At 39.9% G+C, this 27,928-nt stretch overlaps 1 protein-coding gene across 1 annotated transcript; it reads left to right on the top strand.

The window, feature by feature from the left end:
• Positions 1-165: 165 nt before the first annotated feature.
• Positions 166-27,928, top strand: MSH2 (mutS homolog 2). The gene is made up of 16 exons (XM_042888623.1): positions 166-403; positions 1,336-1,490; positions 1,850-2,128; positions 2,226-2,372; positions 3,663-3,812; positions 5,088-5,221; positions 11,290-11,489; positions 14,351-14,460; positions 16,882-17,005; positions 17,729-17,879; positions 19,298-19,395; positions 20,714-20,959; positions 22,570-22,774; positions 23,163-23,410; positions 25,879-26,051; positions 27,499-27,928. Exons 1-16 carry the CDS (start codon positions 166-168, stop codon positions 27,667-27,669), a joined length of 2,829 nt encoding a protein of 942 aa, XP_042744557.1. The 3' UTR covers positions 27,670-27,928.

The raw sequence follows: 27,928 nt of genomic DNA on the forward strand, positions 1-27,928 counted from the left end.
CCGCATGCCCGCTACGCAGCGCCAGGCGCCGTGCCCGCCCGCCCCGCCAGCCGAGCGGCCGCCGTCCCCTCAGCACCGCCCCACACCGCGCGCGAGATGGGCGGCCGTGACGCAGCCGTGCGGTGATTGGCTGGCGACTCCGGGGCGGCGCGAGCGCGGCGGCCGATGGCGGGAGGCGGTAGCATGGCGGCCGAGGCGCCGCGGGAAGCGGTGTGGCCGGAGGGCGCGGGGGCCGAGGCGGGCTTCGTGCGCGCGGTGCTCTCCCTGCTTGAGAAACCGGACACCACCGTGCGCTTCTTCGAGCGCGGCGACTACTACTCGGTCCATGGCGCGGACGCGCGGCTGGCCGCCCGCGAGCTGTTCCGTACGCGGGCCGTCATCCGGCAGCTGGCGGGCGCGCCAGGTGCGTGCGGGGCTGGGGCGGCGGGCGGCTCGTGGGGCGCGGCGGGAGGAAGGAGCGGCGTTGTGCTGCGGGCTGCAGATCCCGGGGGTCTTTTCCAACCTCTGTGATTCTGTGTTTCTGTACTGCTCGAGTGCGGGTGGTTCGTTGGGTTGCAATGGTGACGTTCACGTGTGCGAATCGCCTGTTCGTACGTGATTGACTCACGATGGACTGCAGCAGGGTATAACGTATAATTACGCATTGCTCAAGATTTTCTCTATCTGCCTCTTGCTCCTTTTTGTTAATAATCTTTTGGTATGCAGAGGTAGAGCTTGCAGACATCAGATGTAAGACTTTGTCAGAAGAGGCAAACCTTGCTGTTATCGTTCATCTCAAGTAGCATAATATTGCAGAGCTTATACTTAATAAACTTGATTGGAACCGGTTCGTGATGAGTGAAACTTTTTCTATGCAGTGGCAATAGAAAGAGAATGGCACTGGAATATGCTTTGCGCTTCTTGGCGTGAGTGATGGGCTGCTGCATAAGAAGAAAGCTGCAAAGATCTTAGAAAGTGTGACAGTGTCAAGGCTGGGGTTTGGAATACCTCCCAGACTAGGAAACGTGTATGGGCCCCATTTCTGCGTTATGTTCAGTGCTGCTCAGTTCAGAGATGGAAGCCTGGGTCCTTCAAGCTTTGGTTTCAAAACATTCCACAACAGCATTATCTGGTGTCTCTGATTGAAAGCTTTCTTCATGTCTAATGTGAATAATGAAACGTTTCGGGTTTGTGTCGTTTCAAGGGTTTTATGTGATCTTCAGTATCAGACGAACATCAGTTCTGAAGGCTGTAAATTCTAACTTGGGGGGAGTCAATTACAGAGAACAAACATGATGAACGCATTCAAGCATCTTACAAGTCCCCCTTCCCCTCCCTCTTCTTTTCTTTCCATAGGAAATCAGAAACTGGAGAGTGTTGTGCTCAGTAAAATGAACTTTGAATCTTTTGTGAGAGATTTGCTGCTGGTTCGTCATTACAGAGTGGAAGTTTACAAGAATAAAGCAGGGAGTAAATCTGTCAAAGAGAACGACTGGTATTTAGCATACAAGGTACAATTTTCTACCTTTCTTTATGATGGTAAGAGGGAAGGGGATAAAGAAATGACTCCTGCATCCCTCAGTTTGGAGTTTCAGTGACTGCCTCTGGTGGTGTGATGGTAAGTTGTGCAGTTGGTTGTATGTTGCTGTGCTATCAGCTGCTGGAGGAGCTCATCCTGTGTCCTTGCCATAGGCTGCAGGTCTGAAGAAGCCTGAGGTAGTTCACTTTCTGTAGATGATGTTTAAATGGTTTAAAAAGCTGTGTTTTGTATTAATGGTCTGTTCTTACCAATTCTTCTTTGTTTTGTTCGGTTTTAACAAGTGTATCCTGTGTTGACACCTTTTTAAAACTTCATTTCTCCTGCATACAGGGTTCTCCGGGAAATCTTGCCCAGTTTGAGGAAGTTCTCTTTGCCAACAATGATATGTCAATGGCCATCGGGGTTGTGGGGGTGAAGCTGTCTTCTGCTGATGGACAAAGAGTAATAGGAGTAGGGTATGTGGATACTACGCTGAGAAAACTGAGCGTCTGTGAGTTCCCAGATAACGATCAGTTCTCAAACCTTGAAGCCCTGCTGGTTCAGCTAGGACCGAAGGAGTGTGTGCTGCCAGGAGGAGACACTGCAGGAGAGATGGGGAAACTGCGGCAGGTAAGGGCAGCAGTTCTCTCAGGGTGTGCTTCTAGGTGATGAGCAGCTGTCCAATGAAAACTGAAATTAATTGGTGACTGTATTTTATGGCAAACAGGTCATTCAGAGAGGAGGAATCCTGATTACAGATAGAAAGAAGGCAGATTTCACGACAAAGGATATTGTTCAGGATCTCAATCGCTTGTTAAAATCCAGAAAAGGAGAACAAATGAACAGTGCAGCATTGCCAGAGATGGAAAAGCAGGTGAGCCCAGAGCACTGTTTGATGTGCCCCTGTTGTTTCAGAAGCAGAGTAGTGTGTGCACCTGTTGTAAGATGATCTCTACCCTTCCTGACCCTGTTGTGTGCTGGATTCCCATACCTCTGAGGGTATGCATTGTGTTAAACTGCATTCTTGCTGAAGCCCTTAGCAGTTCTGCTCTGCATGAGTCTTTGTGTCCAGGAGTCCTGGAAGAATGTGAGATATCATGTATCACTTTCAAGTAGTAAACTCTGGTAAACAAATTGATTGCTAACAAGAAGTGCTTCCTATTCATAATCAATCTACCTAAGGGCTGAAATATAATCCTTTGATTATTTTGCATAATGGGAAAACTCATATTTGGAAACAGAGTGCTGTTTATGCTAATGCTATTGTGATTTACATCATCTGACAGCTCAGTTATATGATGTGTGTTGCCCTGTCCCTGGAGGTGTTCAAGGCCAGGTTGGGTGGGGCTCTGGGCAGCCTGGTCTAGTATTAAATGTGGAGGTTGGTGGCCCTGCCTGCAGTGGGGAGGTTGGAGCTTGATGATCCTTGAGGTCCCCTTCCAACCCAAGCCATTCTATGATATGATATGATATGATATGATATGATATGATATGATATGTAGTGCCTGAATATCAGCTGAGCATGTTTGTTCTCTTAAGTCAACTACAAACAGTTAATTTACTTAAGAGGAAACATATTTAAATTTATCTTAAAACACCTTTCATTATACCTTTGCAATGGGCATCCTCTGAGTTATTCTACCCTAATGTGTGATTTCATAACAGCTTAAAATTGTTGGAAGTCTTTATAACCAAACAAGTCAGTAATCACACTCACTGTCTTTTGTGCTGGCATTAACATGTGTAAGGTCTTACAGTGAGCCAGATCAGATCCTTGCTCTGTCTGTCTGTAACCATGAAACCATGTCCTCAAATGATACATGATATCTATCTGCTATAACTTGTTTCTGTTCCTGGGCCAGAAATGTCCTGATAAGAGCTTTGGCAAGTTGGCGTGGCGTGCTCTTCACATCTTTGTTTATCAGATTAAGCAAGTATCTCGTTTGTTCTTCTTACACCTACCTAGAAAGAAGCTGTAGTGCCCTAGAAAAAAGTGATGAATCTCCTGTAACCCTGTTGAAATTGTCATAGCTCAGAGACTTTGCTTGACTATTTCTAGTAATTTTCTTTATTATCAAATGCTCCACGGTTCAGGAATATTTCTAACTAGAATATGTGGTGGTCAGTGTTTTTCTTTTCTTTCTTTGTTTTTTTTAATCTTCAGGTTGCTGTTTCATCTTTGTCAGCCGTTATCAAGTTTTTGGAGTTGCTGTCAGATGACTCTAACTTTGGACAATTCGAACTGACTACTTTTGATCTCAGTCAGTATATGGTTCTAGACAATGCAGCTGTCCAAGCACTCAACCTGTTCCAGGTAAGAAATGCATGCTTGGGTTGATCTGTGTTTTGCAATATACTTGTTTAGCTGCTTGATTAACAGTCACAGCTTCCCACATCCTGATAACGTCAGCTTCTGCTTTTTTAGCTTTGTTTTCAGTTACTCTCATGTTTTGTATGTTTTAAACAGTTCGCAACTGTTAACACTCTTTGTTCAGTTTTGTTCCCTTGTTTGCCTTTGAATGCAGAAGAGAAGATCATAAGAGTGGCAGGAAGATGTAGAATGCAGAATGGGAAGTGCCTTGGAGATAACCTGCTTGCAGCTGCTGAGGAGTTGGCTAGGCAGTGGAGAGAGGGCATTAGGTTTCCTTGGTTGTAGTCAGAGCAGTTCACATCCTCAGTGGCAGGAGCAGGTTTGGGGGATGGAGCATGAGTTGAGTTCAGTAGTTGTGTGGTGTGACAGGGAACTCCAAAATAATTTCTACAGTCATGCCATTTTTGGAGAAGTCTGAATGTGTGAAGTATGTAGGTGAAGTTCTGATGATGCAGCAGATGCAGTTGATTATACAAAACTGTATGTGCTGGGGTAGGTTATTTGTGGTGCTTTCTTGGATTCAGGAGTTTTTAATATACTATTCTGTCCAGAACACTGAAGGTATGAATAAAATACACTCTAAATTATCTGGAGGTTAAACCATCAATATACCCTCTTGCTGAGTGTCCTCTTGTAGTGCTAGTTCTACGTTCCAGCTATTTACAGACATCCAGATCTGTTGCTGGTTAAATCCCTACACACTGTTTTAATTGCAGGCATTCTGGCGTAGAAAGTGACTGAGGTTTTAATTTCAGAGTTGTGAGTTGAAACAAGGTCATTTGTTATTTGTCAGTGTTAAACACGATTTTTTTGCTTCCCAACTGTTTGTGCAAAACAACCAAGCAGAAATCCTAGAAAAATGACCATAAGGCTCTCTTGAGTGCAATTAATATTAAGCCAAAAGCAGTACTAAACTATGGTAAGCCGTAGTATGAATAGTCTTATTCTGCTTTTTTTTTTTATTTAATGGATGGGATCCTTGTTTTTTCACCTTACAAAGGGCAAACTAGCAAGTATCTAGATATGTTTCCACTCCTCCTATTCAAAGAATATGCTACCCAATGAGTAGGTATGTTCCAGGAAGCAGTGCAGCTGCCTTAATGCGGCACCTTCTTTGATGGTGCTGGGTCTCATACAGAAAAGATGGATCTGTTTTTAAGCAGTGAACTGGACTGCCAGTCAGTGGGTGTCAGTAAACTTAACTCTTTTCCTTTCCAGAGTTCTGTGGAAAATGCTAATAATACACAGTCTCTGGCTGGTTTACTAAACAAATGCAGAACCCCTCAAGGACAAAGACTGGTTAATCAGTGGATCAAACAGCCGCTTATGGACAAGAATAGAATTGAAGAAAGGTAAAATTGTTGCATTTGCTGGACTTTATGCAAGTTGTAACTGTCTTATAGAAGGTCCCTTTTCCTTAAGCAAAATACTACAACCAAGAAATCAGTTTTTCACTTGCTAGAAATGGTGGCTGGAGTTTTTGTGCACTATACTCTATTGTCATTCGACAGAACAGAAAGTCTGCTCAATGAGATGCTTACTGACTGTTAGATAATTTACAATTACAACCTTTTAGGTTGTATAATATGTATAGTATAGTATAATAAGGTCAGATGACTCATGCTATAGGCTAAGGTGCTGCTTTCTAACTTCACACTGTATCTTGATGCCATGTCCAGTTTCATGAAAAAAGAAATTAAGCAGTAGTGATCTCTTTGTATTTCTAGAAGCTAAATCCCTTAGTATGAAACAAGGCACTCTTACCGTATCTTGTGCGGATACTGTGGCCCACATATGGTCTTCATCTTCCTTGCTGTTTCACACTGCTGCCTGTCGCCCATGTCAGCCCTACCAGCATAGAGCAGCATCAGTCAGTACGAAGCTTTTCAGCATTTGACAACTCACTGCTGAGATGGAACGGATAGTTCTCAGTCCTTCAGGAAGGGAAACTACAAACGTCTTACTCTCCCAGAGTGTATATGCTAATTTTGTGTTATTCTCCACACAAAGAAAGCCCACAAAACAGCTCATGTTAAATATAGCTGTCCTCTATCACCTAAACACAAACATTGTACAGCTCAAGTAAGTGGTAAGTTAGTGCATTTCGAAGTCCGTTTGTTTCTTTAAAAAGCAGAATAAACCAGAAAATTGAATTTAACTTTGATACGTTGTCAGTCTTGTATTTCAGATAAGGCAGTGCAGGTATTTCTGGCTATGTTGTTGGGCTTTAACATGGATCAGTAACACCACAAAAGAAATTTCAGCTTGGACACACAAATGTTCTTTCTAGATTTGTATAATTTTATATTTCTGTGTGTGTTTTCAAGTAATTTGCAGAATGATGCCTAGTGACTTGATCCAAACATGTTTTAAAATGTTTCTAGCCTGGGAAGTATTTGTCCCCAGGTTGAACGAATGCTGTATCTTAATTTTGCATGCGTTAGTAAGCTTTCATCATTACTTCTTGATTACATGCCCAGGATGTTCTACTGTCAGTTTTGGATCCTAAAATCCATGCCAACATTAATTATACAGTTAACTTGATTTTAAGATTTTGAAGTGAGTTACTCCCATTTGTGGTTTTCTTGTAACAAAGGAAATGTTGGAAATCTAAACTTTTCTGACAGTTTTGTTTGATCGTTATTGTGTGCCAAAAGTCCTGCAAGTCTGGAAGAAAGATGATGTTTTGTTTATGAAGTTGAGGCAGTAGACAGAAAATGTGACTTCTGTATGGTTAATGTTGGCTATATTTAGCAAAAGCTGCATTTAAAGAAGGAAGGGAGCACTTCAGTAGCATTAAGCTATCAGTGAAGCTTGCAAAGGTTGATGGATTCCGTTACTGAGTTTGAAAGAGTTCATTGATAGCCTCCTGTACCTCATGTAGCCACCAAATCAGCTGGCTTGTGCTTCATGAAATGTAGTTAGTTTTAGTCTGTTGTGCTTATGGACACACAGTCATACCTTTCACTTCACTCAGCAGCATTGCTGTGCCACAGTCTGAATGCCTGCAGATAAAAGCAGTGCATTTTGCTCAAAAGCTGCTGATGTACTACCCTCCCAATCTTAATGCTGTTCAGAGTGTGTAGGGCTGCACTTATTTAAATATAAGGAGCAAACATAATAAGACAAACCATTAGTGGAACTGATAAGAGGAATTTACAAGTTCAAACACCTTTTGAGAGATTTGTGGTTACAGGGTGGTTTTCTATTTCTGAATTTAAGAATTCAGAATTTCAACATGCTATAATTTAGAGCATATAAATAGTTTGAGAAGAAAACACCCTGACTTTTGGTCCAGATAGAAAAACAGTGGTTCTTTTGTCATCTAGATGGGTTCCTGATTATTTCTTAGCTTGAATGTGTTAAAGCACTCCACTTAACACTGATGCACACCTCTCATCAAACTAGTCTAAACCACATAGATTTGACTGATGTTAGATGACTTTTTATTGGAGTAAGCCTGTTGTTTTGGTTATCCAGAGTTGGATGCCTGGCAGTTAATTCCAAAACCTTTGGAGTCAGACTCTTGTAACCCCCTGCTAAGACCTGTAGATGGTGCAAGTCATCTTTTGGAGCTAAATGGATTAACTTTCAGTGGTTTTTAACTTGCAGTGTGTTAGGGTATTTATGGATAAGTAGAACTGGATGTTATGTCACTAATCCATATTAACCATCAATACAGGATATGGTAGCATCACAAATTAATGTATGTAGTGCATATGTTTTAGATAACATAATGTTTACCTCCTCAAACAGCTTCTAGCCAGAGCAAAGAGAATAGAGGGTTCTGGTTCTTGTCTGTCTTGAAAAGCATGGTGTTCTGCCTGTGTCTGGCTGGTTTCCCAGGTATGCACAGTCCAGCCTTGCTTTCACCATGCAGCGACTTCAGATGGCTGTTCAGATGGAGCCTCCTGTCTCTTGGAGTCAGCATATCTCTGAAATTAAAAGGTACCTTCAGAGACAGAAAGTGCAGATCATATTCTGAATAGGATTTATTGGGTAATGATTGTAGTGAAGTACAGAAAGCAACTTCACTATGTTTTGTTTATTTTTTAGATATTGGAAAGTTTGAGATATGTGGGAGAGCATTAAGTAGCATTCTTTCTGTTCAATCTTGAGGAAAAAAAAATATGCTGAATGTGAACATCATTTCATTCAGAAAAATAAAACATATCTTGTGTTTGCACACAGCACAAATGTAGGATTCCATTCAACTGATATCAGCCCTTTTGAGTGAGAGCTGGGACTACAGGCCTTGAATTCCCTTCCCACATCAGTTGGTCTGTGATAGGTTTTCACTATTTTTGTGTTCTTTTTTAACCTACAGCTGCTCCTGCAAAGTACTGCAGGCAGTCTGTGTTGCTTCAGTCATTTTGGTTATCTTTGAAAGGACCTTCACTACTTTTGCAAGTGCAGGTCAGTACTTGTCTAGAGCAGCAAACTGATTTCAGGCAGTTCAATTAGTGGCCTGCATCCTTGCTAAGGGAGGGGAGAATGTGACCAGCTTGGAGGTTTGTCTAAACAACTTAATTAAAACACACTTTAACTAAACATTGGGAGTGCCTTTAGTGCCTGCAGAGACAATTCTGGAACACAGGTTGAACCTGAGCTAACTGTAAGACAGGAGTGTGATTTGATTTTTGTCATGCATGTCATGGTGCAATAAGTGTTTTGCATGAAAGAAGCTGTCATTTAGTGATAATGTAAATGGCACTGGCTTTCCAATAAGCCTCTAGAATGTTAGAAAAACATCCCTTTTGTCATTCTGTAAGTCACAGCTTCTGAGTTCACTAGTAAAATGTTTTAACTTGAAGCTCTCAGCACTTCTTTAATGCTCTCTATTTCCTTCAACTACGGTTACTACTTTCAAAACTACTTTTAGACTGCCTGTCCTTTCATTTATTTTTGCTGCTAAAACAGGTTGACAGTGAGTACTGCCTAGAAACTTAAAAGCTCTGCAAGTCGAGCACATGTGAGGCATGTCACTTCTTCAGGAAGAAATTTCCATCAAAATCTGAGGCATTTGAAAGCAAATACAAAGTTTAGATTCTTCCACTGATAGAAATTTACTTTTAGTTTTCTTGTCTGAAGAGAATATGAGGATGTAAATAAAAACAAAGATTTCTTTCATGACACCTTCACGTATGGGAAAGACTGCATTGCTATTTGAGCTGAAGGAGGGCATAAAAGCTGTTTGTATTCTTCATGTTGTTGGTATCATTTGTCTTCTAGGTCAAGGATCAGCAATCAGTACCGTAAATCTGTATCTCTTAGGTGGCATTGGTTGTCACAGTATCTCTCTGTTGGTACTTTCAGCTCTCTCACTCCATCCTGACAGCCATTGCTTGGTGCATAGTAAATACAAGGATTAAGCTTTTAGTTACTTTCTCTTGCATCTGAATTTTGGGGCTCAAGTGAAATCAAAACTAAACTGAAACTTGGTTAAAAATGTCAAATCAGTTTTCAGATCTTTGTGCAAGAAATGATCAAATTGCTATTTTTATTTCTTCTTTAGGGAAAAGTGATTGTGTTGCTGTCATACTATTGTTTTGCTCTCAACCTGTCAAAAGAAGGTGGATGATTACTGCAGTAATTACATTTTGCTTGAAATCTGTGTTTGATTAAGGAATTGTAGAACGACTTTGATTGAAAATGACCTCTGGAGGTCATCTGGTCCAACCCCCTGCTCAGGCAAAGCAGGTTGCCCAGAACCTGCATTAGAGCATCTCCAAGGATGAAGACTCTTCAGCACCTCTGTGTATCTGTTCCTATACTCAGTCACCCCCCCCAGCACAATCCTGATGCTTAGACAGAACCTCTTGTGTTCCCGTTTGTGCCCATTGCTTCTTGCCCTGGCACAGGGTGCAGCTGAGCAGAGCCTGGCTCTGTTATCTTTGTACCTTTTCCTCATGTTTTATAGATGTGGATGGTTCCTCCCCAGCCTCCTCCATGCTGAACAGCCTCAGCTTTCTCAGATTCTCCTCACAGGAGAGGTTCTCCTTGGTCCCTGATGGTCTTGGTGGCCCTCTGCTGGATTCTTTCAGTATGTCCACGAATATCCTTAATATCCTTCTTTTCTAAGTGGCATTTCTCTGATAAAAGTGACTATAGTTAGCTTGAACACTTAAACAGGAAAGCTGATCTTATTCTGCAGTCATAGGAAGACTTCAGCAGGTGGAGAGTGTGAGCTCTTTAGAATGCTCTACTGTTCTGTGGCTGGGGACGAGGAGTTAAACCTTCAAGATGTTCTTTAAAAGTAATAGCTGAGCTTCTCCCATGAAATAGTGCATTGCTCATTTGATTTTGTTATTAACATATTTTCTTCCTTGTGTTAATTCAGTTATTTCCCATGAAAACATCTGGCAGAACTTGGGATTTTGAATTATTGCTCTGCAGTAGTGATATCTTATGGATTCATGTATGGATCCAAGTATCAAAAACTGATAAAAACCATCCAGTCCTTTTTTGGAGCAGTCCTAGAAGTGTTCTTGTTCCTGTATGTACTACTGGTGTTGGTTTTGATTTATATCACCTGAGATTTTGAATTTGCACATTTGAACAGCTAACTGTCTTGAAACAGGGATTTCATTTTGCTTTGATTTCTTCCCATGTTTTCTTTGTTTACTAAGCCATAAACTTTGTATTACAAAAAAGCCCTTCCCCTTGATATCTTTATTACTTGTGAGCATTAGATGTGGCTTGTGTTACCTTAACATAGCTCTTCAGCAGCCTTGTATGTATTCCTACTTTATGGGAACCTGTTCTGCAAAATGAACATGAACCTGTCAACCTTATGCGTATGGCTGGCAAATACAGGAGGGGAAAATAGAACAGTGCTAGGAAGGTCATGAGATGTTAGTCTAATTAGCATAGGTTTGGTAGAGGAAAATTGTGTCATGCAGATCTGAACTCTTTGAACCTGTCATTGTAGTGGACAAAGGCAAAAAATATGAATAAATTAGGTAGTTAAAATGCCTTTCACAAGTTCTTTTGCAGGAGGCTGTTGAACAAGCTGAGAATTGTGGGATGAAAGAGGTTTGTTTGTGTATGATGTAAAAAAGCACAACTAAAAAAAAAAGCCAAAAATGTGAGCTCGTGAAAAGCAAAATACAGGCCAAGTGGTTGGATAGAGCAGTGAGTAAGATTTTGATCATTGACTTTTATGATGCAAGGGAAGATTAATTTCCAAGTAGATTCTGAGCTTTGAAATACCTACTGAACAGATGTTGGCAGTTTGAAATGGTTTCACTTCAGTGCTGTTCATTAGATGCCCAGCTGTAAAATTCACAGAGCGTGATACAGTGCGAGTATCCTTGCTGAGACCGAAACTTCCTTATAACCGTTGTTGTTGTAATGGCAGATGTAAAAGAATTGCATACCACGTCATGCTCACCCTTACATCTCATTAAATCTTACTTAGGTTGAATTTGGTTGAAGCCTTTGTGGCAGATACTGAACTGCGTCAGGGCCTTCAAGAAGACCTTCTGCGCCGCTTCCCAGATCTTAACCGGCTAGCAAAGAGGTTTCAGAGACAAGCAGCAACCTTACAGGACTGTTACCGGATGTATCAAGCTATTAACCAACTGCCTAATGTTGTCCAAGCACTAGAAAAATATGAAGGTAATGCTACTCCCTGTTTTCAGTGTTTTATAACGCGTTGAGACTGCCAAGGAATAGTGTATAGATTTCCAAAGATTACGTTTTATCCCATATGCTTCTATTGCAGGAGTAAAGCTTAAGGCATTTAAATTGGAACTGTGCTGGAAAATACCAGTAGGTACCTAAAAACAAAACAGACTGTTGAGTGCTGGGTGCTGTAGTCTTTGGCAGTGGCTTATCTCTAAGTATCTAAGATATCTAAGTATGCACTACCACGTGCATGTTTGTGTATCATAGAATCACTGAATCATAGAATCACAAGGTTGGAAACCACCTATAAGATCATCTAGTCCAATCCTCCCATCGCCATTGCCACCACAAGCACTAAACTAGATCTCACAGCTCCTCATCCAGATGCCTCTTGAGCACTGCCAGGGACGGCGACTCCACCACCTCCCTGGGCAGCCATTGCAGTGCCTGACCACTCTCTGAGAGAAAAAGCTCTTCCTTGTGTCTAACATGTCTTACAGTTAAGATAACTCTTCATACAATACGATGGTTGTTTTTTTTTTTGAAGACACAATTGTCAAATATGTTTTGAGTTGTAACTACAATATTTTTTTGTTTTGTTTAAGCTGCAGTGGTATCATTTGAAGAGCATTTTGTTTTTTGAAGTAGTGAAGTTTTCCTGCCGTGGAGAATAACGTGGCAGGCTTTCTACTGATCTTCAGTGGTAGGAAGCTCAATGCTATGACAGACAACCCTACAAAATACAAAGGTTACTATTTTCTTTTCTGGATGTTACCAAGAAGATGCAAGATAAGATGGTATCAGCGTAAGAGGAATGTGCTTCAATACAGCAACAGCTGTCCTAGCCTACTAGAATTCATATTTTTATAGAAGGCCACTAAGTTGACAATCCCTTTGTACAAATCAAGCACTGAAACCCTAAAGATTAAGAATTTTTGAAGTGGTATGGTTACAAATACTCCCTTACTCTATTTGAGCAGACACTGAGTGAGGTTATCCAGTACCTGGCACTTTTCTGTACTGTATGTTTCTGACTTCAAATAATGACTCTTCTAAAAAACTCATCAGGAACTAAGTGTATTTTTTGGATACTGCCTGTTTCTTCCAAAAGCAGTTAATATCTTAAAACTGTGGAAGAACTGATAGATAAATAAAATACATAAAAACCTCAGTACATATTTTGATACAAGGGCCGTGCTGCACTGAGTTGGCTTAGTCGTGTTCTCCCTTTGGCTTTTTCGTACAGACTGCTTGGTTGTGCCTTGGTGTGGAGCTCTTGGATTTCCATCATCAGCGTTTCAAAATGCTCTCTTCCTGTCTTTATCTCTTTCTATTAGGTGTCATTTGGATCAGTAGAGTTTCTTTGTCTTAACACTGAGGTATGAAAACAGTCAGATTTTACAAGCTTTGAGAGAAAACCACTAAGCTCACTGTATGCATGAATTCCAAGACTGCAAGAGGTTCTGTTCTTCTACACATTATACAGAATCAGTCTGCCTTAGTAGGGCATTCATCACTAGTGTATCTAAAATAATTTGAAATAGGTGGAATGTCTTCCTTTTATTGCAGCTATACATCTGCAGCTGCACCACGGAGTGATTAGCAATGATTGCCTTTCACCCAGCACGAAGCATTGCTTTGTTGAGATGTTTGTTTTAATGGATGATGAAAGCTGAGGAGTGGGGTACTGAGTGAAGGCCATTTTTTATTTTTTAGACATAAGAAACCTGCATAAGACAGGAAAGGACACTGAGTCATCAAATCATTTTGCTGTTGCTGGCGAAAGGAAGCAGTTGCTCATTACTCAGATTGCTGGGCATAAAATCTAGGTACTTAGACGTCTATCTTTAAGAACTGCCAAAGCACCTTCCTTCTCATTTCAGACTGACACTCAATTTTAAGCCTGCAAATATGCAGGATACAGGATTTGTGTGCTGTGTTCTGGGTGGACTTTTACTGTGTTATATACAGTATCTTATGAATACCTCCTCATTGCTTTGGGAAATACCTGTTTTTTTATTATGCACTGTAGTGCTGGTCATTCCTTGACTGTTGTACCGTTGTTCTACATTCCTTACCATTTCCAGTGGATTATTTCCTTACTCAGAGCACTTTTTTGTCTGTAACTACACTGAAACTTACTAGTAAACTTTGCTTTGTTTCTGCTAGCTCTGTTTTCAAGGACGTTTACTTATGTTTTTGATTTATTTTCTCCAGTTTCCTCTGTTATCTTCCACACTGCATATATTAGTGAATTTCATAAGCAACTTTCTTTTGTTTGTATGTTAATATCATTAATGCTCACATCTTCAAAAGATTAATGCCTGTACAAGCCCTGGAGGAACAGTACTGCTAATATCTTTCCAACTCATTCATCTTTTGCAAGTCATGGGTGTCCTCTTTATCTGCCTTTTAATCTCTGTATAATCATGAATCTTGTATTTTAGCATCTTGTGTGACACACTATTGAGAAGTCCAGATGAGGTCTGTGGGTTTCTTTTTGTCTCAAAGACTGACAGACAGACTTCATGGTACACAGAAAGTGGCACAATCCACTTTCAGTAAAGCTATACTCCATTTTAGTTTTTCTTTTGCACCATGTTCTTTTTATAATTTGTATATATTTTTTGTCCAATGAAAATGACAAATTTAAGTCATTTTGCTTTTTTTTTATTTTCCCTTGGTAGAACAGTGTTGATTTCCATATTTCTTTTTGCTGCCTAGCTGACTGTAGAAATGTTTCAAGTTTAAAATAAAAAACATTCAGCTCTGTAGTTGTGCTGTTTATCTTGGGTACATGAATTCTGGTGAAGTTGTGAAATATTGTGAATAATTTCCCGTGTTCTTAACAGGAGCTCACCAGATGTTGTTATTGGCAGTGTTTATAACACCTCTTAATGACATCCACTCCGACTTCTCAAAATTTCTGGAGATGATAGAAACAACATTGGATATGGATAAGGTATGAGCTGGCATGGATGAACAGGTTTACTTTGCTATTAAAATTTCTTATTGAACTTCTCAATCTGCTCCACACTCAGTAAATTAATTGATCGTCTGTGTAAGTTGTTACTGTTAGATTAGTCATGGCATGTGTGAGGAGTCATTAATCTTTACAGTGGAATATCCTAACTATGTGGCCAATGAAAAAGTGCTTTGGTTACATGGATGCTGGAACTTGTTTTCAGAGACCTCATCAATATTACAAGTGGGGAAGTTACTTTGCCACTTTTTTGCTTTTTTTCCCTCATAATTTCAGTGTTACTGTGATGTCTCAAATCTAGGATGTAGCCACAGCTGCTTACATATTTCTCTGCTTTGTCGAGTTCAGGAGACATGCTTTTGTGTGGTGAGAGAGTCTTCATAATTAAGTTTGTTTGGAAAATGACTGACCTCGATACAAAGATGAAGTTTACTTTGCAGTGTAAAGAAGTTTCTTGATAGAGAAAAAGCCACTGAAATTAATTTAGCCTCTCATCTGCACTTATAAAACATTACTGCAGATAGGACTCATTCTGCAAGCAAAACTGGTTTCTGTTCCAGAGGAAAACTGGCCAAAGAAAGGAGCATTAATCTGTACCAGAAAGAAGGGATAGGTACAGATGAATGGTTTGTTGTTGTATAGGACTGAACACTTCTTGTTTTTGGCAGTCTGGTTACTGAAAGTGAAACAGTGCCAAAGTTTTTGGTGCAGTTTATCATCTTTGTTGGAGAACTGGAGCGATGCACTCAAAACGCACTCATTTTTCTAGTGTTGCTATTTCATCTGCTTGCTCAGACACCTGCTTCGTGTTTGTTGCTGACGAGATGCTTCAGTCATTTTGGAAAACTTGGGGGGCTTTTAGGATTGTCATAAATGTCAATGTGTGCTGACTGTAGAAAGATGAGCTCTACCTGACGGCGTGCCAAGGGTCGGAACAGCAATTGGTTGCACTTTGGAAAACTACACCGACCTTAAAAAAATTTGAGCGTGCATTTTTTTCAAGCGAAAGAACACTTTTTCCTTTCTTTGTGCTGTGTTCATCACCTGTGTTTTATACTCGTTAAGGCTGCTCGACTGACGCGTGGCTGTAATTGATCATGTATGCTAATGCAGACATTTATAGCTATCTACTAGTTACAGACCATCTGTTGATGGAACTCTGTATTCTTTAAAACAAGCAGTTGTTTCAGCATTCGCCCAGCTCTTCACATTTCTTTTCAACTTTAGCTTAAATAATATTTTGTCGTTCTTCTACATAGGTTAGAGAGTCAGTTATTTTTAACCAAGGCCCCTAGGACCTGTTGTTGAATTTGTGGTTGTTTTTCCTTCGAGATACTGGGATCAATTGAAATGGCTACAGGTAAACCAACATTGGTTTTGTGAAGAGTGAACCTTCTGCGTAGGAATCTTCAAACTTGAACGTTTGGCTTTCAGTTTCTCTTAGATGTTTGGGTATTCATACAAAACGCTGAGCTCTGTTCTGAGTGTGATTGAAGGACAGGTTGTCATAGCAACTACATTATGCCAGGAATCTATTCAGGGTAAGCATTCTAATATAAAAAGAAACATCTGAGTTCAGAAAGTGTGGGATGTGGTTATTCATTTACCTAGCTGTTTAAAAAAATATAAAGTTGAGAAACAGTCACTTCCATTCCTGTATTTCTTAGATCCATGAGGGGCTGTGAAAAATGATCTGCTCCAACCTTCACCTCAAGTTGGGACAACTTCAGAATTTGTTATTGCTTTTGTTAGGCAGCATTTTGATTTTAGCTCTAAGAGCACGGCCCTTCACAGAAGGACTTGCTTTTCAAATTAATTAGCTAGCTCAACATAGCACCGGAGTCTGCGAATCATTTACTGTCACCTCATTAAATGGAGAAGCACTTGGAACCGAGATTTACTTATTTCACATAATGAACATATCCAGGTATCAGACTGTCATCAGTTCTGGGTTATTAGTCTGACCTGTCATGACAAGGCTTGGCATTCTTGGCATTTTCAGCCTATCCTTTCTGTTTCAGAACCAGGATCTGCCCTATAAAAGCAGGAATGTTCTGCTGTACGTTCTGTCACAAATATTCATAGCTGTTCTTTTTGCAGAGATATGAAGGCAATAGAAGTAACAGATCTATCAACAGGGCCGTAACAGGGAATGAATTTGTTTGTGCTGCTTTCACAATGTCCGCAGGATTCAGAGGGATCTCTAAAATCACATAAATGTGTGGAGGCCACATATCTGGTTAAGCAGCTGGAGAACATCACTGCAGTGTGTTGGCATGCAGCAAAACCACAACCAAAATAGCAGGCTGAGTGAAATGCAGAGAAGGTAGGCAGTGAAGGAGATTATTCCTTTTATTGCCACCTCACTTGAACAAATCGTTTTTTCGTTTTTCCCCCTAGGTGGAGAATCATGAGTTCCTTGTAAAGGCTTCTTTTGATCCCAACCTGACAGAATTGCGAGAGAAGATGAATGAGCTGGAAGAAAACATGCAGACCTTATTAAAGAGTGCAGCCAAAGAGCTTGGTAGGGGATGGAAGTACCTTTATTTCTTACCTCCTTATTTAATTATTTTGAGACCAAGTGATGAAAACTGGCTTAGAGTAACTAGGTAGGGGATGTTTCTGTTGTTCTATTTATCATTTTCCTTAGTTTGGAGTGACTTTAATTGTTACAGTGTTGTCTAATGGCAACTGAGATATTGCAGGGCTACGACTTGGCTTTTTTTTAGGATAGTATTACAGAATATTTCGATGTTGCAGTATACTGCGTGCAGCTCATCTCATTCTTAATTAAGCCCAGAGTTTTCTAGGCTTAATTTATATATTTAAACATGATACCTAGATATAAAGAAGGAAAGGCAAGGCTGTGTAAGGATGAGAAATCCCACCAGCAATAGTATGTGTTAATAAAAGAATCACAAGGCTGTACACGCTGTGTTTACAACAGCAAGCAGAATGTCCTTGCAGCATGCTGTGAATGGTTTTCATTTTTCTGGGGAATATGTAGCAGTACAGTAATGGTGCACCTCATTTCCATATGCAGTTTGAGGGCGTATCAAAGGTAAGAGCAGGGAAGGAGACAGTAAAATTCTATTAGGTGTAGGTATTTCTCATGTATGTACAGAACCAGAACAAGTGTACTGAAGAGCGTGTTGGAGAGGCTGTGAACTGGGATTATTGAGCAGAAACAGCACAACCAAAAGGATTTTGATAATAGTATCTGTTGTTTTGTCTTTTCCTCTAAAAGGTTTGGAAGCTGGTAAAAGTATCAAACTGGAGTCAAATTCACAGTTTGGACACCACTTTCGAATTACTTGCAAGGAGGAAAAGGTTCTTAGGAACAATTCAAAGTACAAGATAACTGATACACAGAAGAATGGTGTGAAATTTACAAACAGGTATGAGGTAATACTGGTTGAGCCTGGTGCAAAAGAAGCAGTTATTCCTCTCTAGCTTTTCCACTAAGCAGTTTCTTGTACATCTTGAGTGGCTGAATTTTCACCTTTTCGGTTGGCTCACAGATTGATACATTGAGCGAGACTGAGGAGAAGTCATGCAGTGTCTGTTAAAAGCACATGCCTGCATTCCTCATTTTCTTTGCCAACTGTTAGCTATTTTTGTTCATCTGACTTTGGCTAATTTATCTGTTTTAGCTGCACCTACCCGTGTAATTGCATTCAGTGTGAGTGTTTATACAGACGCTTTTACAAGCTGAAATAAGAGCTATTTGTGCTTATCACCAAATATGACATGCAGCAGTTTTGTTGGTAATTATCTTTTCCAAATTATGCTGTAATCTCTGTTGGTCTTAAGTATTGGACTTGTGGCCTGAGGTTCTGTAAGCTCGGGGAGAGTTTGGACAGCACTCTCAGTCATAGGGTTTGGGTGGTGCTGTGTGGAGCCCAGGGTTGGACTCACTGATCATTGTGGTTCCCTTCAATTCAGGATGTTCTGTTATTCTATTCTATGAAGCTATGAAACTTAAGAGGATCTCTTGAGTTTAGCTGGTCCATTCCCTCTATTAGAACAGAGTCACCTTTGAAGCTAGATGCAATCTCGCAGTTAAATGAGGTGGCTCAATGTTGCGTCCATTTGTCTGTTCTTCAAGCACCTTTCATAACCTGTAGGGACATGAGCTTCAGTGCTTAATGCCTCCTTATCACATGTAATGAGAATTTACGTTGTGATTTGAGTGTTTAGTATCATTCTTTTTCTCTGCACCTGCAAGAATTTGATGCCTCTCCTTTCCAAATTGAAAAAGCACGCTTCCTTCCCTGTATCTCCAGCTCTTTTATGTAAAGCTGTTTTGTAGGCATCTGGACCACACTTGGTCTGTTCTCTGACATGGAGTTATTCATCCCACATGCAGGACTTTGTATTTGCCTGTGTTTTGAAATTCTTGTCCACCTGCTTCTCTGGTCTAACCCAAGGAAAGGCAGCCCTGTCCCACAGCGTAGTGGCGGCTGATCTTAACATGGTTCTCACAGCACTGCTGAGAATGCATTTGAAAGTGTGTTCAGTTCCGTCATCCAGGGTGTAAATCGAGGCATAAATAGTATCAACCCCCAAAAATGCTGCTACTAATCAACCACCAGATGGACTTCAGACTGGAGACAAGTTTGTCTGTATCTGCTTCCTGTATGGAGTGGTTAAAACAGCAGCAATTAATACATGGTCTGTTTCAGACAGACAATGAAACTGTGACTTCAGCTGTAGCAGTTACTGCTGGAGTTACCATTAGAGAAGTGAGTTTATTGGGAGGTGGCCAGAGGGCAGAGGACATGACAACCTCTAAATGTTGCCATTTTGTTCACAGCAAGCTGAGTGCCATCAATGAGGATTACATAAAGAACAGAGAAGAGTACGAAGAGGCTCAGGATGCAATTGTTAAGGAAATTATTAACATTGCTTCAGGTGAATATGTTGTTGTTGATATGCATGGCAGTCTGGAATGCTGGGAGGAGCAGCATTGCTGTCACTCTGTAAGCCCTTCTGCAGAGAAGGACCTTAACCTTCCCTAAAGAATGTGAAAAAATTGTTTGGGGCCTTTAGTCTGTTGTTGAAAGTGTGAAATACGTTGTCTTATGGTCAGACCTTTCCCTGGAATTGCTACAGATAAGCAGTGATGGGGCACATGCAAATGCTTCTCCCATAACAGGGACAAAAATAGATCCATAGAGGCCACATCTGTCATCCTCTTCCCTCCCTGACTGTAGGCATCCCCACCCTAACAGTAGGAGGCAGAATGGGCAAAAAAACAAAGGAACTGAGAGACCTCAGGGCTGTGAAGGATGGTGAAGAAAGAATATTATGCCACAGAAGAACAAATTAATCACTGATTATATGGCACAATAAACAACTATTGTTTTCCTTAGTTTTCCTGTATTTTGTTCTAAGATTGCCTACCTGTAGGGTATTCTTTGCCATCCTTTTCCAAAAGGAGAAGACACACCAGGGAATGTCAGTCAGGAGGATTCTGTAAATACTATGTCTCCCAGCGGCACAAGATCCAGCCGAACAGGTCTCAGGTCTTTGAAAGGAGAAGTGGAAAGTGAAAGCACTAATTAATATGAAGCAAAGGCCAAATGTATTATAGATAGGAAAGCACTTTTTAAGAGAATGCAAGAAGATTTCATTGTATTTCATTGTAAGTTACACTGGAAATCTTTGACCTTTTAGGGAACTTGCCAGTATACTGCAAAAGACTTTTTTTAGTGTATGTGTCTTGGTGATTTTCAAGTGGTGCTTGTGGGTGGTAAAGTTAAGTTTGTTTGTATGCATATAATATGTGGAAATTGAGTATTATATAGTAGAAGTAGCCACAGTACATCATCTGCAAATACCAAGTATGTTTGAGAAAAAGTATTTTGCTGCTGCTTAAGGTTTGTGATGTGCAGTAACAGACTTGCAAGTGTATAAGTCTTGGGAAAAAAACACATTTTTCCTCCTGTGAAGACAGACTAATTAAAAAGACTGGATTAATTTGTAATTCTTGAATGAAAGTGACTGGAAGTCCTCTGAATGATCTATACCTAGCCAAGTTCAAGAAATAATGTTGGAATAGTGAATGCATTTCCTACAGATAGGATTCTTTCTGCAGGTCAATACTCATCTCTTCCTATATACGCATTCCTATTGCAGATGTGAGATGTTTCACCTCTATAGCTCCCTGTCCATCACCTCTTTCACATTTCTAACTGTGTTGAATTTGTCTCTCTGTCATCAAAAACAGGTTATGCAGAGCCAATCCAGACCATGAATGATGTAATAGCTCAGTTAGATGCAATTGTCAGTTTTGCTCACGTGTCAAATGCAGCCCCAGTGCCATATGTTCGTCCTGTCATTCTGGAAAAGGGGCAAGGAAGGATTGTGCTGAAAGGTGCCAGGCACCCTTGCATCGAAGTGCAAGATGAGGTGGCCTTCATCCCCAATGATGTTACATTTGAGAAGGGCAAGCAGATGTTCCACATTATTACTGGTAAATGTTACTTTTTTTCGCTTAATACTTAGGTTTTAAATGTTTCAAGTATTTCCAATAATGATGCCTTCTGAAACAAAAGGGAAGGGAGGGGGAAAGCTATGTTAGAATAATTGCTGTAATCAAGAAAGTGGGAGCGGTGAGCAGCTTATTCATGTGTCTCTACATGGGCTGAGATTTAACTGGGAAGAATGTGTTCTATGGTCTGATATTTGGGCGGTGCTGTATGGAGCAAAGAGTTGGTGCTGATGATCCTTACGGGTCCCTTCAGTTTGGGAGATTCAATGATTCTACATAATGAAGAGTGAGCATTGCTTATATATATTTTTATATATATATATATCTATATATGTATCTGTCCACAAAGTTCTTGTCCTATTCCTGCTGCTTACGGACATAAAGATATCTTCCAAACTACCAGTCATGGAGTGAGTTGTTACGACTGTAATTACGGTGTGCACTATTTGAGAAGTTGGTCACTAATTTAGAAATAGTTATTTGGGAAGAAGAGGGAGGCTGCTGGGATATCAGGAAGTAAGAAAACTCATCCTTAATACATGTATTCTTTGTTTTACTGACTGTCCCTTCGCAAGCCAGACAGCCTCAGGAGCTGGAGAGCCTAACCCTACTGAAGTGAATTGGAAAATTCCATGAGGCATCAGTTGTACTGTAGTCATCATGTAGGCATCTGCTGTAGGCAAGATTTTAAACACCCACTTTGATAATGTTTTCTTTGTTCCGTGCTCATCAATTTAAAATGCCAAGCATGTTTTAATGACCATACTTTTTTTTTTCTCCTCCTAATCTCTGGTGAAATTAAGAGAATTTTACTCTACAGGAAAACCTTTTTAGTGTTTATACATTTAATTGAATTTTAATTTCCATTCAGATATGCTTAACACATTCTGAGTAGCAAAGATCTGAAATTAGAGAATGATTAATGAACACTTCTAAAATGATCAAAAAGAAAAACTAAGAATCTGAATAAATGCATGGCAGCACTCTTGTTTTTCTGGTTGCAAAAGCGTAAAATTGGTTTTAATTATCAGTTTGTTTGGAAAGCACTTTTTATTTCATTTGTGCTTCAGTTAAGTTCTAATTGCAAAATGTATGTTTTTGATGATTCAGAATCCCTTTAGATTGTAATTTAAGTCACCAGAAAGCTTGAACCCAGTCTGTTAAGTGAACTGCTTCATTTTTGCAGACAAGTAGTGTTTGTTGTTTGAAGTAAAAGCAAATTATTTTTGTTCTTAAGCAGCAATACTGGTGACTTTACAATGAAAGCTTGTTAGTTTTAGGTATGGACGTGCATTTTAGATGACTGCTTACACTTCTGAAAACTCACAAAACTTATGAAACCTTTCATTCTTCCCTTCTCTTAAAAAAAAAAAAGAAAGAAAAGAAAGGAATGCCTATCAAAACAGTAACCCTTAGTAGTAGTAGCCCTCCTAGCTGCACCTGTTAGACAAGTCTTTTTTCTCCCAACAAAAGAGTAAGTTTATGTGTTGGTTTTTGTTTTTGTTTTTTTCAATAGCCTGCTTTCCTTTAAAAGGAGTGTTGAATGGTAAAAGATACTGGTTTTAAATTCCTTTGCAAAATTTCTTCTGTAGGCCCTAACATGGGTGGAAAGTCAACATACATCCGACAGACAGGAGTCATTGTTCTTATGGCCCAAATTGGGTGCTTTGTACCCTGCGACTCTGCAGAAATAACCATTGTGGATTGTATCCTGGCTCGTGTAGGAGCTGGAGACAGTCAGCTGAAAGGTGTGTCTACTTTCATGGCTGAAATGTTGGAAACGGCTTCCATCCTTAGGTAAGTCCTGCACTTCTTTCATCTGGTTGGTGTTGATTGGAGAGGATGCGCTCTGAGAATGTTACATCTTAGCATTTTCTTTCAGCATCTTAAGATTTTCTTTTAGGATCTGAGGCCTCAAGTCCTTTACCGTAGGGCTGCAAGTTCTTGAAGTAGCCTACTATTTATTTCAGCCTTCAGACGCAGCTGCTACCAGGAGGCCAAAGTCTAGGTGGGCCAAAGAGGCTCTAACTTGGAATAATTTGTGACACTACGTGTACTTTATTCATATGATGTTCATGTAAACTGTTGTTGTCTTGTGCCTGATGTTGTGCTCTACAGTATGATTTGTGGTAATCCAGTATCCAGAGTTTATGCTTTGCCCAAACTTAATTCTTTTCTGTTTTAGGACAGCATCTGAAAACTCTTTGATAATTATTGATGAGCTGGGAAGAGGAACTTCGACCTACGATGGCTTTGGCTTGGCATGGGCTATTTCAGAATACATTGCGAGCAAAATTTGTGCTTTCTGTATGTTTGCTACACACTTTCATGAACTGACAGCTCTTGCTGATCAAGTTCCAACAGTAAATAACCTACATGTTACTGCTCTCACCAGTGACGACACACTGACAATGCTGTATCGTGTCAAGGCAGGTAAGACTACCAACGGCGACAATGGTGACTTCATTCCTCCCTGAAAGAGGGAGGCAGAAATATTAGTGGAAAGGAACACGAAAAGTTATTTCATGTGCAGTACTCCGAGCTTAGGTTTTATAGTGGACATGCCAACGTGCTCTTTATAATAATATAGATAACAAGGTAATGTGAATGGCAGGGGCTCTGTGCCAGCTTTGAACACAGCTGGTGATGGTGATGGTTACCTGTTAAGAGTTCTGTGTTATTTCTCACACTCAAATTAATGCTTTTGTAGTTGCTCTTTTTCAAGGGCAGAAAGAAGGGCTCCAAAATGTTTTTTTCTGTTTTCCTAGATTCCTTTTGGAATTGAGTTATTTTTTGTAAATTTACAGAAAGGACTTATCCTCCTTGAATGTTTTCTTTTTTTCAAAGGAAATGAATACAGCTTTTCTCTGCTGGCATTTTTTCAATAATGTTTTTTTCATTATTGTTGGAGTTACTTACTGAAGAAAGTCATTGCTCAATTTGTGCAGTAGTTTGGTATTAGGAAAGTTGCATGCTGTAGTTTTTAGGAAATGACATTATAATAACATAACAAGTAGCTTGCTTCTGCTTTTGAATCCATGGAATAATAGTTGCCCTTCGATTACTTGTGGAACTGCTGCTAATTTTACATTCACCTCTGGTTGCAGTCTTGCAATTAGCTTTCAGACACTGTTCCCTAAAGCTAAGAGGTTGCTCTGAGCAAGAGCAATAAAAGAACAACCAGAAGTGCTGCTGTCTTAAAGCTCAGCAGAGAATCTCAGATCTTGCTGCTGTCTTCTTTTCTTAACTCTCTCCTTGTGGGCTCTCTCTTTTGAGATCTTAAATGGCCTCTGTTCTCCTTTCTGCCCATGCAGTTTTCTAGGCAATGTACAGACTTTGTTCCTGGTCAGTCTGAGTTGGTGGCCCTGGCTTTTCAGTCCTCTCCTTCTTTTTTTTGACCTATATTCATTCACCCCTTCTAGAAGCCATGTTTCATATTTTGCTTTGAACAGTTTTCCCAGTTTTAGTCCTTCACGTCTCTTCTTTGAGCTTGAAGTGTTGTTTTGTTGGGTTTTTTCATTAGTCCAGTTTTTTGGATGTGCTACTGAGCGTAGTATCTGCTAAAACCTCTATCAGATCAGATGTGATGTTATGAAATCTTCATCTTCAAATACATGGTCTGAATTGTATTTGTATATTATAATTGTATATTATAATTTGGATATACAAATTGCCTTTTGTATAAGGTTCTGATTTCAGTTTTGTGCTTTTTCTTTTTTGGAAGGATTACTTTGTTGGAGCAGTGATGTAAGAGGAGGCAGCTCGCATGCAGTTGTGTTTTGAAACAAACAACAGCTTTTATTTGATTTGCAATGTCTAAAACTAAACCCAAAGTGCACGATAAGGAAATGAGTATTTTCCTTCTGCTTTTCATTCTTCCTGTGTGACAGAAAAACTGGGTACAGTCCTCCAAGCCTCAGTTCCAGGATTTTATCAGCAGAAACTGGAGCTAACTTTGTCTGTGCAGATGTGTGTTGTTAAAGCAAAATCAAGAGAACAAATGTCTGCTTAAAAATAGTAATTTTCTTTAAAAAAACAAAACAAACCTGAGTGCAGTTAGTGAAGCAGAAAAGGTCTAAGTACTGTTGTTTTCTTTGCCTCTTTTTCAGTTACCCAGCATTTAGCAGATGATTAGTTGTCATTTAAAGTGTGTAATTAACTTATTATAGCTTTTTGCTGGAGACCAGAACTAAAAGGATAGAGTAATATTTGTGGGTGGCCAGTGAAAACGATGGTGATATAAAAGAATGGCTTTTGATACTGAAGTGAAAATGGTTTTATGTAACCGTGTATAATTGACATATTGTGAGCAAGTGTGAAAACTTTCCTTCTCAACCCAGTCTGATGAACAGGGTATTAATTGAAGTAAGTGTAAACTTAGAGATGAAAGGTTTTGATATAATTAAACTCTTCCTGGAAGCTGGGAAGCTGTGTGGTGCTGACGCAGAGGAGGAGGAGGAGGATTGAGAAAGCACCAGAGCATCTTTATATATGTGTCTCAATGCACTTCTTGTATCTTTTTATAAACGGTGCAGATGATTATTTTCCACACATTGTGCTGAAGCACTTTAATTTAAAAAAAAATATTGTTCACTTTCATTCATGTGCTAAAGGGAAATTTGTTCAGCCTGGAGAGCGTTTTCCCTTTCTCCTCCAAGGACTTCTGTAGCTCTGCAGTTACTGTTCTAAGAGATCTTAGTTTAATGAGAGCATATTCTTAATCTGTTATCATATCATATATAGCCCAGAAATGAAATGCAAAGAGTACTGTGAAAACCAAACCACACATCACACACGTGCTCCTTCAGAATGAAAAATTATTACATATTGGTTTGTATAATCTCAGTGTAGGCCAGTTGTTTCTTGAGAATTCTTCACAGGTTGTTTTTCTCTCCGCCCAGGTGTTTGTGACCAGAGTTTTGGAATACATGTAGCAGAGTTGGCAGCTTTCCCAAAACATGTGATAGAAAGGGCAAGAGAGAAAGCACTGGAGCTGGAGGAGTTTCAAGACATTGGCAGGCCCAAGGAATCTGAAGGAGAGCCAGCAGCCAAGAAATGCTACAGAGAAAGAGAGGTTTACTAACAGCATTTTTTTTCCCATTTGTTTACATGGGGTAGCCTGAGGAAAATAGCTTTAGGACTCAGATTTCCCCAAAGCACATGCTGTCCAACTACTTGCTTTGCCTTTTCCTGATAGGCTGTCTGTGCCTTTCCTAACAGAAGCATATAGAATCTGGTAACAGATCTCAGTTCTGGCCTGAGAACTTGGCGGCCTTGTAACTCCTTTATCATTTTTATAGAACAATTGCAGCCTTGGTAACGCTCCATTATGTGGAAGCCTCGAAGTGCTGATCTTCTGTAAGCACTTTGTACATTTAAAAACACTTTGCTTTAGGCAGAGGCTGCTCCTTCATTTTCAGTTCTGGTGGTCCACACCTGTTCTTGGCTCAGTAAGAATCTTATGTTACTGGCCAATGATCTCTGGTTTGTCCTGCCAGCAGGTGTTAGGAAGTTCCCTCCAACTGCATCAGCAGCACTGTGACCAACATGCCAACTTGCGAGGTATCACAGTGAAGTATTTTGCAGTTCAGTTGGATCTGGCTGCATGATTTTAAAGTGATTATAAATTAAACAGGTGTGGCAAATGCTCTGACAAATACAGTGTCATGTTTTATTCTTTGACAGTTCATAATGTATTTGATAGTAAATAATAGATCATAAACTGTGGAGGCACATAGCGTTGGAGGTCTTTCTTCTCCACACAATTTGTCTGCCTTTGTTCACATCACGTTCAAGGAGACAGCCGTGCTATTATATTTCCAAGTGCTTTGGAGACTTCTGCACTGAAAGCATTCTGCCTCAGTTCTAAATATTAAAATCAAAGTACAAATGCTTCGTATTACCGTAGAAAACACAGAGGACCAAGCAGAAATCTGTGTTCTGGCCAAATTGTTTCTGATACAGGAATCCTGAACACTGTCCATTGACATGTTTGTTCTCACTAATCAAACTGTTTAGAAGTTGTCCTTCGCCTATTTGTGTAAAAGCATATGCATGAAGCTTAATTACCATCTCTTCTCAGTGGTGACAGCCACTCTCCAGTTGCTTGGTAACAGTTTGCTCTATCTTTTTGCATATGGAAATGTTGATTCGGATTTACAGTTCATCCAAAAAGTAACATGGCCTCTCCCAAGCAATGACTGCTCTAGCAATCTTTTCCTGATGTGGTTACATGATGGAATTCAATGTGAAACATGTATAGGAGCTATCAGTGTTAAAATTAGTCTCTGTCAATCAACTCATAGTTTTTGCTCATGGACAGAATGGGGAAAGAACTCCCAAAAACAGTATAACTGAATTATACATAATAGCAAGTGCAAAAATAATGTGGTTTTGTCTGTGAAAAGCTCCTGATGCTGAACAGGACCTTATATTTTTGGTGTAATTTGGAAATATCCTGCTTGCAGCGTAACAATTCTTTCTGTTTTCTTTTTCCCCTCCTTCCCCTCACTCTGTTGTAGGAAGGCGAAAAGATCATTCAGGATTTTCTCTGTCAAGTGAAAGCATTGCCCCTGACAGATATGTCAGAAGAAGACATCAAAACCAAGCTGAAGCAGCTGAGAGCTGATGTGTTGGCAAAGAACAACAGTTTCGTGAATGAAATCATTTCCAGAACAAAAGTTACACCATGAAAGATGTGAGAACAGGATGCAGCTCTTGAAGTAGTTTTTTTTTTTTTTTCAATTGATTGCAAGAAGTACCATTTTCTTGTCTTATAGTTTTTATGTGCTATAGTGTTTCATATGGATTTATGTAGCCTTATTTTTTTTTCTTGAATTGTAACTGTTAAAAAACTAAAATTCTGCACCCATTCTTTGCCAGGTTCCTGCTTTAGCTCCCATTTCTTGTGTTCTCTTAGAAATTTTCAATAAAATGTTTTTTTGTTCTTTT

This window comes from Lagopus leucura, unplaced genomic scaffold (genome assembly GCF_019238085.1).
Source record: "Lagopus leucura isolate 7727_CA_CO unplaced genomic scaffold, USGS_WTPT01 Super-Scaffold_73, whole genome shotgun sequence".
Lineage (NCBI taxonomy): Eukaryota > Metazoa > Chordata > Aves > Galliformes > Phasianidae > Lagopus > Lagopus leucura.

Coding starts and splice junctions, on each gene's coding strand:
- MSH2 (XM_042888623.1), top strand. CDS start 166: ATGGCGGGAGGCGGTAGCATGGCGGCCGAGGCGCCGCGGGAAGCGGTG. Junction 2,129..2,225: donor AGATGGGGAAACTGCGGCAG/GTAAGGGCAGCA, acceptor TATGGCAAACAG/GTCATTCAGAGAGGAGGAAT. Junction 3,813..5,087: donor AAGCACTCAACCTGTTCCAG/GTAAGAAATGCA, acceptor TTTCCTTTCCAG/AGTTCTGTGGAAAATGCTAA.